Source organism: Pongo abelii, chromosome 9 (genome assembly GCF_028885655.2).
Source record: "Pongo abelii isolate AG06213 chromosome 9, NHGRI_mPonAbe1-v2.0_pri, whole genome shotgun sequence".
NCBI classification, from domain to species: domain Eukaryota; kingdom Metazoa; phylum Chordata; class Mammalia; order Primates; family Hominidae; genus Pongo; species Pongo abelii.
Genome location: NC_071994.2, coordinates 72,536,771 through 72,550,506, shown reverse-complemented (window position 1 = coordinate 72,550,506; position 13,736 = coordinate 72,536,771). Strand labels below are relative to the sequence as shown.

At 36.8% G+C, this 13,736-nt stretch overlaps 1 protein-coding gene across 1 annotated transcript; it reads left to right on the top strand.

Annotated features, from left to right (window-relative positions):
* Window positions 1–1,507: 1,507 nt before the first annotated feature.
* LOC100939208 (olfactory receptor 51L1) lies at window positions 1,508–12,192 on the top strand. The gene is made up of 3 exons (XM_054526191.1): window positions 1,508–2,007; window positions 4,118–4,218; window positions 5,452–12,192. The coding sequence occupies exon 3, from the start codon at window positions 5,611–5,613 to the stop codon at window positions 6,556–6,558; it is 948 nt and encodes a 315-aa protein (XP_054382166.1). The 5' UTR covers window positions 1,508–2,007; window positions 4,118–4,218; window positions 5,452–5,610; the 3' UTR covers window positions 6,559–12,192.
* The last annotated feature ends 1,544 nt before the right edge of the window (window positions 12,193–13,736 follow it).

The following is a 13,736-nucleotide window of genomic DNA, read 5'->3' as shown; positions in this document are numbered from 1 at the left end:
AGTAAGGAAAATTTCAGGCCGCGCTTACTGATGAACATTGATATCAAAATCCTAAACGAAATATTTGCAAACCAAATCTGGCAATAAATAAAGAAAATGGCATTCCAAACTTGAGTTTATTCCAGAAAGACAAGTTGATATTAGAAAATCAATCAATATAATTAATCACATTAACATGATATTAAAGAAAAATAATATGTATCATAAAAGCATGAATTTCAATAAACCCAAAATAAATTTATAAAATTCAGCATCTATTTTTGACAAAATCCTTTGTCGCATGAACAATAGAAGATGACCACATTCTGTGATAAAAGCATGTACAAAAAATCTTAGCAAACATACTTAATGGTAGAATGTTGATAACCACACCTGTGATATCTACAAAAAGAAAAGAAAACAATTTTTATCCCTTCTCCCCAAAACGTACTGGAGATCTTATCCAATGCAACAAAGCAATAAATATAGAAAAAGATAATGAAGATTTTAAATAAGAGAAAAAGAAGCTGACATTATTTGTGGAGGTGTGATTTGATGCAAAATAAGGCCTTAGAGAATACAGATCACTTATTAAAAATAAAAAATAAGTTCAGCAGCTTTTCTGAAAGAAGAAAAATTAACTTTATTTTTATGTAACAGTTCCAAAGATTTAGAAAAAAATTAATCATGCTATTTACATTAGCACAATTGAATGCCAAATATGCGAGAATAAACCTAGTGTAAAATATGTAATCTCCAAACAGACAAGTATAAAATAATATTGAGAAAAAATGAAGACCTTAATTAATTGAAGTTCCTGTTCTTGGATTAGTTATCTTATATTCTAAACATGTAAATTCTCCCCAAATTGATCTATAGATTCAATACATTCTCAATAATAGTCTCAATATATATCTTGGTAGAAATGGATAATCTGTTTCTAAAATTTGCAAATAAATGCAAAGAAGTAGGATAGCCAATATGCAAAGAAAAAAAATGTGTTGGGAGATCATGCTTCATACCAAGCACACTGAGGAAGTAGCAATGAACTAGATAGTAGCTTTTGCCTTTAAAGTGCTTAGTATGCCTCCTTGAACCCTGCTGCTTAATAAATGCTTACTAAGCACATGACTAAAACAACTCTGTTCAGTGAAATATGGTAAACTTCTTATAATGGAAAGACTTATCATTGCACTTCATCATCATTGTTCTGTACAATGCCCCTAATTAAATCTGAAATTTCAGTATTCTTCTGGATCACAGTAATTATCATAAATTTACTTTCTTCCACTCATTTGAGAAGAGAAAACTATTAAATTTGAAAGAAAGATCTAAGAATGGTGGATGAAAATGGGATGCATTTCTACTATTTTCAGTATTATGATCATGTACTCTTGCCATACCTGTGGTTAAGGGCTTTTTATGGCCATTTCATCTCTGGGGATCCAACAGACTCTGACATCAATCCCAAATTTTCTTTGCCAGGAGAAACCAGGAGTATTTATAGAGATGGTGGAAGCATTCAAGCCTCACTACTCACAGAGTCAAAGGTTTTCAAAACCTGAGGTTCATAGAGACTCAAAATTGTAGCACCTTTAATCAGTACAGGTTTGACTTTCAGGTAGAGATGGGAAGTTTTCTCAGGTGAGAGATAAGACAATAAGAGCAGCAACTTAAACCACAGATACGCAAAGAGAAATTAGAAGAAAGAAACAGCCAATCAAAGGGACTGGAAAAAATAGAGGATTACATGCTGAAAAGACACAAATTTAGATAAAAACAAAATATAAAAAAATGGCAGCAGGAAGGAGACTAGAAAAGATAGTAAAGATAATTTGACACATACAATGAGACAAAGAGAGAAAAAGCCACAGACATAGGAACAGAAAGAAAATATGACTTTACCTATAGTGAAGAAAAGTTTAGTCAGAGAAAGACAAAATGGAACTGTGGATCATTTGAGAAATGGGCTACTGATTGCAAATTAACTAGGCATATTGATTCAATTGCCTTATGTTTAAATTTCAGGTAAGTTTGATTTTCAAATTATAAATAATTAGTTGGTAGATTTTAGCACATTTTGTATGTGGACATAGTTTGCTAAAGAGAGTAAAATTATGAGAAAGATGATGTACCATTTATGCAAAAGGAAAAAGAATTATTGTCATCTGTGAAAAAAATAAATTTATTACAGTATTATAATGTCTTGTTCCAATTATTTTCAGCGATTTTAAGATAAGCAATAAGCTGATTAGCAGAGAATAGGTTTTGATACTAGAGAGGCTGTAAAAAAATGGTCTTATCTTCAGTAGTTCTCCCTTAATTACCTGGAATAGGTGAATGTGTGACGTAAGCCTATTCATGCCTCTGCCCTTTGAAACAGTCTTGTCATTACTCCCAGTTCTTTTCTATTATTTCTCTTTCAACCTCAGTGTGATTAAATTGTACTAAAATCAACAAAGAACCACAAAGAATCATTGTCAATGACCTAGAAATAGAGTCAAAAGAAAATGAATAGAGAAAAGACAATAAAGGGATTTCAAAAAGTGAAAGACATGACAGATGTGGCAGTGAGAGGATAAGAAAGGGAAAGTACACACAGAAGTAGAAACTGGAAAGGGGCTTGGGGGGCCTGGGTAGGGGAGGAAAAGCGGAAAAGTAGCTCAAAGCGTACAAACTTGCAGTTATGTAGGAAGAATAAGTCTAGAGATCTAATATACAGCATGACCACAGTTCATAATATTGTAGAATGGGAACTCTTTTCAGGTGAGGGATAAATCAATGAGGTAAAGCAGTGAGTTAATAATATCATAGAAATGGGGACTCTTTTTAAGTGAGGGATAATCCAATATGAGCAAGAATTAAAACCACAGAAATTGTATACTGAAAATTTGCCAAGAGAGTAAAGCTTAGGTGTTCTTAGCATACACATGCACGTGTGTGCACGCACATACACACACAGGCACATAGTAATGACCATTTCACTATGTATATGTCTATGTATATGCATATATATATATATAAACATCATTCTGTATACCTTAAATATACACAGTTAAAAATTAATAGGGAGTACAAACAGAAATATTCCTGCCTGTCCTAACTTCAAATCTATTGGCCAGTCTACAACTGAAGTTTTCTAAACATCGAAATCTGCACATAGGGTACTTGCACATAAAGCAGAGAGAAAGACAATTCTAAAGAGTAGTGATCCACTTTGTTCTTTGCATTCTATGTGAGAATTTAAGAAAATGTGATTTATTTCAGGATTGAAATAATCAAAGGAGAAAACATGGAATATTTTCCTGGCATGGGGTAAAATAAACTACTTCTTCACTGTGGCCACAGTTTTCTTTTCTTTTTCTTTTTTTCTCTTTCTTTCTTTCTTTCTTTCTTTTCCTTCCTTCCTTCTCTTTCTTTCTTTCTTTCTCTCTTTCTCCTTTTCTTTCTTTCTTTCTCTCCTCTCTCTCACTCTATGTGTGTGTGTGTTCTATATATTTCGATGTTAATACCTATATCATTTTTATGAACTCAACTGTACAACAGGAGGTCAAAAAATTTTTCTGAGTGAGGAGGAAGAAAAAGTAAAGTCAGCTAGTGATATGGAAGACTGGAGAGAAAAATGTTGCTTAGGAGTAAAGAAAAATAAATGCTCTAAACACATACTCTGCTGAGTGTGAAGAATTTGATGGGTAGATGACTGCTTTATTTAAGACAAGGGTCTCAAATGAAAGCTTCATTCAGATTGCCTAGGCTAGAGAAGAGTACCAGGTTCAGTTCTGACTCATAGAAGACGGAGGATTCCTGGACTTGGGTAAAAGTAGAAAAAGAGACAAATCCTTCTCATTACATGGAGAAGATGGTTTTGTGCTTTCTTTTGTTCCTCAGATACAGATTCTAAATCAAGTCCTCTTTGGAATTCTAAGTTGTGCCATCTAAGAACTTTCAGTCTTCACGGTATGAAACTGAGATAAGAATCAGTCAAGGGATTTTTAAAATAAAGCTTTTTATTAAATATAATGGAGATAATAAAAAGAAACAGCTAGCTAGCTGGAGCCTTGTGATATGAGTTTGAGACCACATTTGGAAATATTTTTACTTTAGGATGAGGCTAAGTCTTATCTTAATCTTTCCAAAGATCAGAGACTAAGGGTCCAGAAGGAGGGTTGAGGGAATTGCTGAGATGTTGCTACAGAGAGATGTTGCTGAAATCTATGAGGCCCAGACTCTAAGGGCAAGGTAAGTAAATAATTTTGTCAGGGACAGTTAATGGAACTAGATAGGGTTAAAATAAAAAACTAGGTAACAGAAGGGGTAGATAATCTCATAATGCTCAGCTGCTGTACCCCATGCCATCAACACAGTATGGTATAGCAAGGGCAACATTGGTTCAGCACAGGCAGGGAGGCTATTACAATAAAAATCGCTGAGGGAAAGTAAAGCCAGATGTTAGCATCATATTTGGAAATACTCAGAAGAGCTTGGTTGTTTCTAAGAGGCACTGATAGTGAATATTTAAGGCCTAAATTCTGGATTGCCATGAATTCACAGAAGTAGGTGCAAGTGGGTCAGAAAATTAAGAACCACTTAATATTTTGATTGACAATCTTTTAAAAATGATATTAAAAGCATCATTTGGAAAGAGAAATCAATCAATGAAAAAAAACAATGAATAGAAATAAAGTGGAAAAGTACCTCTTTTACTTAAAACGTGTAATAGATAACTGTTAAGTGCATTGTTCTCATTTTGTGGAAGAGCAGAAAGGAAAATGTCTTTAATGGACTTTCACAGTTACATTGTGATGTTATGGCCTAAAGATTTATTTTCAAACTATTTAAGCTCTTATCTCACAAACACACACACACACAGGCACACACACACACATGCGTATACACTCACCCACCATATATATAGTTTTTTTTACCGTGAATTTTTTTTAAGGTCAGGAATAGTTGCTATACTAAACAGCTCAAAACTATGTTGGTTAAATAGCAGCTCGATAAAGCACGCTGGGATTATGGATTCTAGTATTATGGATTCTGTTTCTTATGTTCATGCTCTCTTTTCATATATGGGTATTTATCTTGTATTATTAAAATATTAAATATTTGAAATGTTTAAATATTATAAATCTTTAAATAAAAATACATCTGAATAGAAATTATGTTGAGTCCATGGGATCAATTTGATTGTCATGAATGAAAAGATAGTCTAGAAGCAATAACTGATTAACTCAAGAACATTGGCCAGAAGCTCATACAAATCCATTGACATTCAATCTGACTTTTCTCTATTTTCATCTTTATAATAATTAGTAAAAGTTTTTTTTCTCTATTCTCATGTTGCTTAAATTCTTTAGTGTCTTTGATGCAAATCCAGCGTATTTCTTGCCAGAGATGACCATATTTGTGTGTACACATTTTTGTTCCAGAATTTGTGCTGCTTAATATTGGGAAATGTTTTTTACATAGGGCCGACAAGAGATACCACCTTCCTTCCTCTGTGAGGTTAGAGGAAAGACGTATTTTTGTCCTGATTCCATTATTTGTACTCAAAAGAAATAACTTCGAGGGATCAGGAAGGAAAACACGAACCATTCCTCACTATTTGCTGAATTACCCAAAGTCACTATGGTAGACTGGAATAACAGTGATGCTATGGAGCCCATATTTATCCTGAAGGGTTTTCCTGGACTGGAGTATGTTCATTCTTGGCTCTCCATCCTCTTCTGTCTTGCATATTTGGTAGCATTTACGGGTAACGTTACCATCCTGTCTGTCATTTGGATAGAATCCTCTCTCCATCAGCCCGTGTATTACTTTATTTCCATCTTGGCAGTGAATGACCTGGGGATGTCCCTGTCTACACTTCTCACCATGCTTGCTGTGTTATGTTTGGATGCTCCAGAGATCCAGGCAAATGCTTGCTATGCTCAGCTGTTCTTCATCCACACATTCACATTCCTGGAGTCCTCAGTGTTGCTGGCCATGGCCTTTGACCGTTTTGTTGCTATCTGTCTTCCACTGCACTACCCCACCATCCTCACCAACAGTGTAATTGGCAAAATTGGTTCGGCCTGTTTGCTACGAAGCTTGGGAGTTGTACTTCCCACACCTTTGCTACTGAGACACTATCACTACTGCCATGGCAATGCACTCTCTCATGCCTTCTGTTTGCACCAGGATGTTCTACGATTATCCTGTACAGATGCCAGGATCAACAGTATTTATGGGCTTTGTGTAGTCATTGCCACACTAGGTGTGGATTCAATCTTCATACTTCTTTCTTATGTTCTGATTCTTAATACTGTGCTGGGTATTGCATCTCGTGAAGAGCAGCTAAAGGCACTCAACACATGTGTATCCCATATCTGTGTGGTGCTCATCTTCTTTGTGCCAGTTATTGGGGTGTCAATGGTCCATCGCTTTGGGAAGCATCTGTCTCCCATAGTCCACATCCTCATGGCAGACATCTACCTTCTTCTTCCCCCAGTCCTTAACCCTATTGTTTATAGTGTCAGAACAAAGCAGATTCGTCTAGGAATTCTCCGCAAGTTTGTCCTAAGGAGGAGGTTTTAAGTAACCTCTATCCTCCAACTTTCCACTGAAAATCTCATGGAAGCTATTTCAGTATATGAAAAGTAAAATATCTTGGTGTTGCTCATCTGGTTAAAATCCTAATTCTTTCACTTCTTATACATGTAATTTCAGTTAATCTTTAACCAATATGAAACTCAGGATTTTTTTGGACAAATTGTGACAACTATGGCCTTATGTTGTCCCCAGGTCACTACAAGACTTATAATAGAAAATGTATGTGCTAAATCAAGTTTTTTGAAAACTATACAAAATTATTAATGTTATTAAGTTGTCATTGTTGTCAATGATAATAATAGCAGTATTTTCCTTCTTAAATGTAACTATGTTTATATTGTTTCTCATGCTAATTATCTAAAACTCAGAAATTAATCTCTATCTCTTTTACTAATACTGCTGCACGTATTTTGTTTTTCATGCTACAATGTCATAACTGTTTATGAAAAATTTGAGTCCTTAGGGCAATTTTGGAACTTGAGTTCCTGACAGGATTTTGACCTGCTGCTGTGGCCATTTGCTATGTACAAGTTCTAATCTCATCACTTAGTGATGTGTCCTTTCTCTCATTGCTATTCTAGATCTATCAGCTTCCTCAATTTGCCAGCAAATACTGAGTTAGATACATGGGAGTGTTACCAAATATAGTTTCAGTTGCTTGCCACTTGCAAAATCAAATAACAAGAATGAAGGTGGTAAGAAGAAAGTTACTATTCCAGAGCTTAGTGATGAGGAAGGGCCAGATTTGTACTGAGAGGAGACACTTCAGCATTCTGGGCAGAAAGCAGGGTTTTAATAAGAGAAATTTTGGTATGCAGGCCATGCAGAAGGCACATAGACTTGTGGGGTCTATATGGCTTGCTCACGGATGTTTATCTTGGGTCATCTGGTGGGTCATCCAGTGGTCTGGCCAGTGGGGGAGAATTTGGTAGGATGCTTGGTTTGTTTTAAGTCTTGGTCTATGGAACTTCTTTTTCTTTCTTTTTCTTTTTTTTCTTTTGAGACTGAGTCTTGCCCTGTCACCCAGGTGGAAGTGCAATGGCGTGATCTCTGCTCACTGCAACCTTTGCCTCCTAGGTTCAAGCAATTCTCCTGCCCCAGCCTCCCGAATAGCTGGGATTACAGGCGTGCGCCACCATCCCCAGCTAATTTTTGTATTTTTAGTAGAGGCGGGGTTTCCCCATGTTGGCCAGGCTGGACTCGAACTCCTGACCTCAGGTGATTTGCCCACCTTGGCCTCCCAAAGTGTTGGGATTACAGGCGTGACCCCCCCAGACCAGCTGGCCTATGGAACGTCTAAGAAAACATAGAGTAATATAACGAAGTCATGCTTGCAGGTGGTTTGGCCAGTGGAAAGAAAGGGATGTAAACGTTGTAATTGCATTACTAAAGAGCAAAGTAAGAGGTGAGGGAAAAGGGGAAAAATTGTAAAATATATATATTTTTTTAAGAAAATGGGGTACTCAGTTACAGGAATTGCTGAAGAAAGCCTGACAGTACATGTCTAACCATCTGGGCAATTGTGTTGACTCTGTTCAATACTATAGGACAAGATTTTATGTCTTAATTTGTGAATGGTTAAGAGTTGTGCACAATCTCAATCCTCATCTTTTAATAATACTTTTACCTCTTGTTCTACATGCCTGTGTGGATCTGTAGTATTGTGTTTTTAACCAATTTATTTTTGATAACCCATTACTTTTTTCTTTTTCACTAGAGTGAACTACAGATATGTTTTTATGGGTGATATTTTATTATTTCATATAAATTCACTTTCTTTTCAGCTGTATTGCACACTTTTTGAATATGGGGCCATGTGTATTACCTTATCACAGCACTATGCAGCTGGTCTTCCCCAACAATCATGAGTACTCATTAAATAATTGAAATAACTATTATAGTTATTGCTGTTAGTACTGTGGATATATAAATAGCAAAATGCATAATGTTAATGTTAAATAATGAATGTTTAATAGTGAAGATACATAGAAAAAGATTAGTAAAATTAAGTGTAACCAATGGTATTGGAACAGGTACATTTTATAATATTGACATATTAATAAGTGGTCAATTTTACTTGAGGACTTAAGAATCAATAATCAGAGTAGTTGACACTTTCACTGTGCATTGTGAGTCAAATTCATTCTTGACCAGTTGAACACAGTTGGAAATAAAGTGGCGTACCAAAGCTGGCACATAAGAGACAATTGTGCATATCTTGTTCTGCTTTTGTGCTCTGTAATGTCATATAGGTGGTTTGAAATTGGTTATGATGGAAGTATTTAAACTACAGAAATTGGTAAACATTATATATCAGGGCTTTAAATTTTTTCTTAGAGAGGAGGTGGTTAAACACTTACCAACACATCACTGGGAAAGGTATTCTAGAAAGAGAAGGTAACATGAAGAAAGCAAAGAGTTTAGAAAGAGTGTGTGTTAGTAACATTCTTCAGTCTAACTTAAAACTTACCCAAAGCATTTTGCATTTCCTCCCGCAAAAAAAAGGGCTCTGACATGGGCTATGATGGACAAAGACATGCAGTTTCAGCCCCATTTCAATGAAAGACTTGTAGTCCCCGCTGCTGGCAGTAAGTCCAGTAGAAAGCCTTCAATTTTTTTTTTTTACCTTTTCAGGAATTGCCTCGGCTGGAGAAATGAGCCTTGCCTGGGGTCATCCACTGACCCATTAAATGACTAAGGTAGAAATTTGGAAAGGTCTGGCCCCTTCAGCCCAGTGAAGAAAACATTCACTGGGCAATTTTATATCCAGGACTCCCTGTGATGTTGGACAAGGCTACCTTCAGGCCTGATTCACAGCTCAACTTTTCCTTCTGCCCAATCCTACCCACTTTCATTCCTTTTCATTTTTAAGATGATTATCCCAGGGACTCTCTTATTAAACAAACTGCACACTAAATTTTACCTCAAAGTCTGCTTCCCAGAGAACCCTGAAATGAGAAGTTCTCAGAAAACCTGTGACATGAAAGTGTTAGGGGTGGCTAATATCCAAGTCTCATGACATCAAATATAGTACCGGTGGAAGGTATTCAAGTTACCAGTGGCAAATCCATATGGGTCTGCAGCAACCTCAATTTTTGCCTCCTCAGAAGAAAGAAATTGACTGAGGGGCGTAAGGCAGAGAAAGAGATCAAGGCAAGTTTCGAGCAGGAGTGGAAGTTTATTTAAAAATGCTTTAGAAGAGGAAAAAAGGAAAGTATGCTTGGAAGAGACCCAAGTGGGTAAATTGAAGGACAAGTGCTGTGTTTAACCTTATTCCTAGGACTTTATAGTCTGGCCCCTTTCCCGTGATCCTTCCCTTAGAGTGGGCTACCCACATGCACAGTGCCCTCCTTACCCTTAGGAAGTGAGCATGCACAGTGTGTTTAGGAAGTCGTATGCGTGCCCATCTGAGGCTTTCTTCCCTTTCTCGGTGGTGTGCCCTCAGAAGGTCATACTCCTTCATTTTGTCTCTTAATGCACATGTCTAGAAAGTTACTTTCTTTTGGCATCTGCATTCTATTAGCAGTTTAGTGCAACAGGTGTGGACCATCAGGAAATGGCGTCTCCCTGGCACAGGCTGCCAATTTATCACTTTTAGAGAGGCAATGTGATAATTGCCCAACCATTGCCTAACATTCCTAGTGTGTGAGCTAGAGCCCTTTCCTGCCCCACTCATGCCTAACTACCTGTAACATAAGAAAGATAACATTCTCAAGGATACCTTTTTTTCAGGCAGATGAAACAGGATAAGAATTCAAGAGCAAATATCCATGGTTTTTAAATCTCTTAAGTTTCAAGCAGAAGATCAAACACAGTGTGTAAGCCTGGAGAACTAAAAATAACCTGTAATTCAAGTTGACATTGTGAGATGTATGTATACAACCATCTTCTACAATCTATGTACTTTCTTAATAGTATGTCTGATGACTAGAAATGTTCTTAATTTTAATTAAGTCCAATTTATAAATTTGCTTTTATGTTTAGTGCTTTTATGTATTTTTAAGGAGATATTTGCCTATTCTGTCATTCAGGATCCAGTCAGAAGACAAAAATCACACAGTAATTTGAATAGAGTTTATAAATATAAATACTTATTAATTTTGTAAGGAAATCAACTTTAAAGAAGGTAAAGACAATGATGAGTAATATCCTAGAGCTAAGAGAGATTATTGAAAGAGAAAACAAACTTGGAAAATGGGGAAGGTACTCCCCAAGCCCAAGGTTGAAACTTCATTTGAGAGTGCATAGTCTTAGCATCCAGGAGGATGCCAGAAAAGGTCATTACATTGCATGTGTTAAGAAAGACACCTCTGTGGGGAATAGGTGAACCAAGGATGAGAGACTAAGATTCCTTTTTGGGACTGAGTAGTAGGAAGCACCAGGTGAGCTGAGGCTTGTAGGCAGGGAACTATAGTTGGCATTGGCAAGCAGATGATAACCCCCTTTGAAGTACAGGTGGGCAGCAAATCACAGTTTGGACTGACAAGCTGGAAACACCCCTCCAGGGTCCAAATAGGTTATTTGGGAAGCCGGTCCCTAGAGTAACTGCAAGACTCAGTAAGAGTCTAGTCATATGGGTATTGTTGAAATTTGATAGGATGAGTATTACTAAATATTTCTCATTACATGCCTCTGATTTTTGCACTGTAGAAGTGAGAATAATCAAAGAGAAGTACACAAGAACTTCTCCTACAAGTGTCCCTGCAGCACCCTCTGCTGGCCAAGTTTAACATCATGAATCTGTGAAGGAAAAAATGTCCATTGAGCCCAGTTCCATTGATGCAGAGTAAGCAATGAAGTCTATATTTGAAACTGGGACAATAAATAAATAACTGACACATTTACTGATATTATCAATGATGTTCTTCTGTGTAATTTTTGAAAATTGTAAGGCTTTCCTTTTGAGATTTCTAAATACAACACATGTAGAATTTATTTTTATGAATGATGAGGTAAGGTCAAGGCATATTTTTTGATATGAATACATAGTTCAGTCAGAACTGTGTAAAAGAAAATAAAAATTGAAGGACCCCCCAAACTTGTGCAGAAGTGAAGACTAAGTCCTGAAGCTGAATCATTGCAACACTCTCTTCCACATGAATAACTGTTACTAACATTATATATCAGCTAGATTGGAAAGGTAAATGGCCTCAGGCATCTGGGAAGGGCTGCCCACGGATCATTCGTAAGTAAATTCTTTGCTTGCCTCCCATAAACAAGGACACGCTAGTTGTAAATTTAGGTCCACAATCCAAGTCTAGCTCCTAAAACTCCACACCGATTATGTCACTTACAAGTTTATCTTCCCAGGTGCAGAAAAGAGTCAAGATTCATTTTCTTCACCTACCCAGAGACGACTACATAATTGAGTCTTCCTTTACTCCCTTTCTTGCTTCAGACATTCACCTTATCTTACATAAAATGTAGATTTACTGAACACTAACTGAAGTCTCAGGAATGTAAATATTTCCCCTACTGCTCAACCTACATGCCTCCCCCTTCCCCCTTTTAAGGAAATGGATAAATACACAACTTCCTGAAAACTTTTGTGGAAATAGGCACAGATGTGTCGGTGGCTTTTGTTTTTCCCAGAAATGCCCTAAACCTGGCTTAATAAACCTCAGTGATTGAGAATTATGCCTCGGTGACTCATTTTGGTTTTCAATCATTCATTGAATAAAGCATTATTCATCCCCTGTACCACAGTGCTTCCATTGTCATATGGTGGAAATGTATATATTTGGGTCTATTTCTCATATTTCTCTTCTGTTCCATTGTACATAATTTTGTGTCATTCCACTAATCCATGACTGTTGTTAATTATGATTTTATGTTAGGTTTTGTTATAAGGTAGTGTGAACCCAACAGTATGAGGGCTACTTGTTCAAATGCCCTTAACTATGTTGGTATTTGATATGGTTAGGTTTTTTGTTCCCACTCAAATCTCAACTTGAATTGTAATTCCCATTATCCTCATAATCATCACATGTCAAGGGAGAGACCAGGTGGAGGTAATCGAATCATGGGTGCTGTTTCCCCCATGCAGTTCTTGTGATAGTGAGTGAGTTCTCACAAGATGTGATAGTTTTATAAGAAGCTCCTTACCCTTTGCTTGGCACTTCTCCTTCCTGCTACCTTGTGAAGAAGGTGCCTTCCTTCCCCTTCCCCTTCTGACATGATTGTAAGTTTGCTGAGGCCTCCCCAGCCATGCCGAATTGTGAGCCAATTAAACCTCTTTCCTTTATAACTTAACCAGTCTCAGGCAGTTCTTTGTAGCAGAATGAAAATGAACTAATACAGTAAATTGGTACCAGGAGTGGAGTGGGAGTCAAAGGTGATCATTTTGAAACTTTAAGGTTTAATGACTTCCCTGTTGGATTTGAGACTTGCATGGGGCCTGTAGCCCCTTTATTTTGGCCAATTTATCCCATTTGTAATGAGTATATTTACTTAATGCCTCTACCCCCATTTTATCTAGGAAGTAACTAACTTGCTTCTGATTTTACAGGCTCATGGGTGGAAGGATCCTGCCTTGCCTCAGATGAGACTTTGGACTTGAATTTTTGGGTTAATGCTGGAATGAATTAAGACTTTTTGGGACTGTTAGAAAGGCATGATTGGTTTTAAAATGTGAATAGGACATGAGATTTGAAGGGACCAAGGGCAGAATTATATTGTTAGGCTGTATGTCCCCACCCAAATCTCATCTTGAATTGTAATTCCCATAATCCCCGCATCTCTAGGGAGAGAACAGGTGAAGGTAATTGAATCATGAGTGCAGTTTGCCACATGCAGTTCTCATAATAGTGAATGAGTTCTCATAAGATCTGATGGTTTTATAAGGGGCTCTTTCTCCTTGGCTCAGCACTTCTTCTTTCTGCCACCTTGTGAAGAAGGTGCCTTGCTTCCCCTTAGCCTCCTGCCATGATTAAACTGTGAGTCAATTAAAACTCTTTCCTTTATAAATTACCCAGTCTAGGCTAGTTCTTTGTAACAGTAAGAAAATGAACTAATGCTGTATTTGTGTTTCTATATTGTTTTATATAAGGTATTAAATTTCTACAAAATTCTAAACTCAATTTGTAACCTAATTTAAAGTGATTAGCCACTCTTATTATATGAAGTCTTCTAATCTGTGAACAGAGTACATCCCTTGATTGAAA

Bases quoted from the DNA above. Each gene is read 5' to 3' on its own strand.
- LOC100939208 (XM_054526191.1), top strand. From the start codon at position 5,611: ATGGTAGACTGGAATAACAGTGATGCTATGGAGCCCATATTTATCCTG.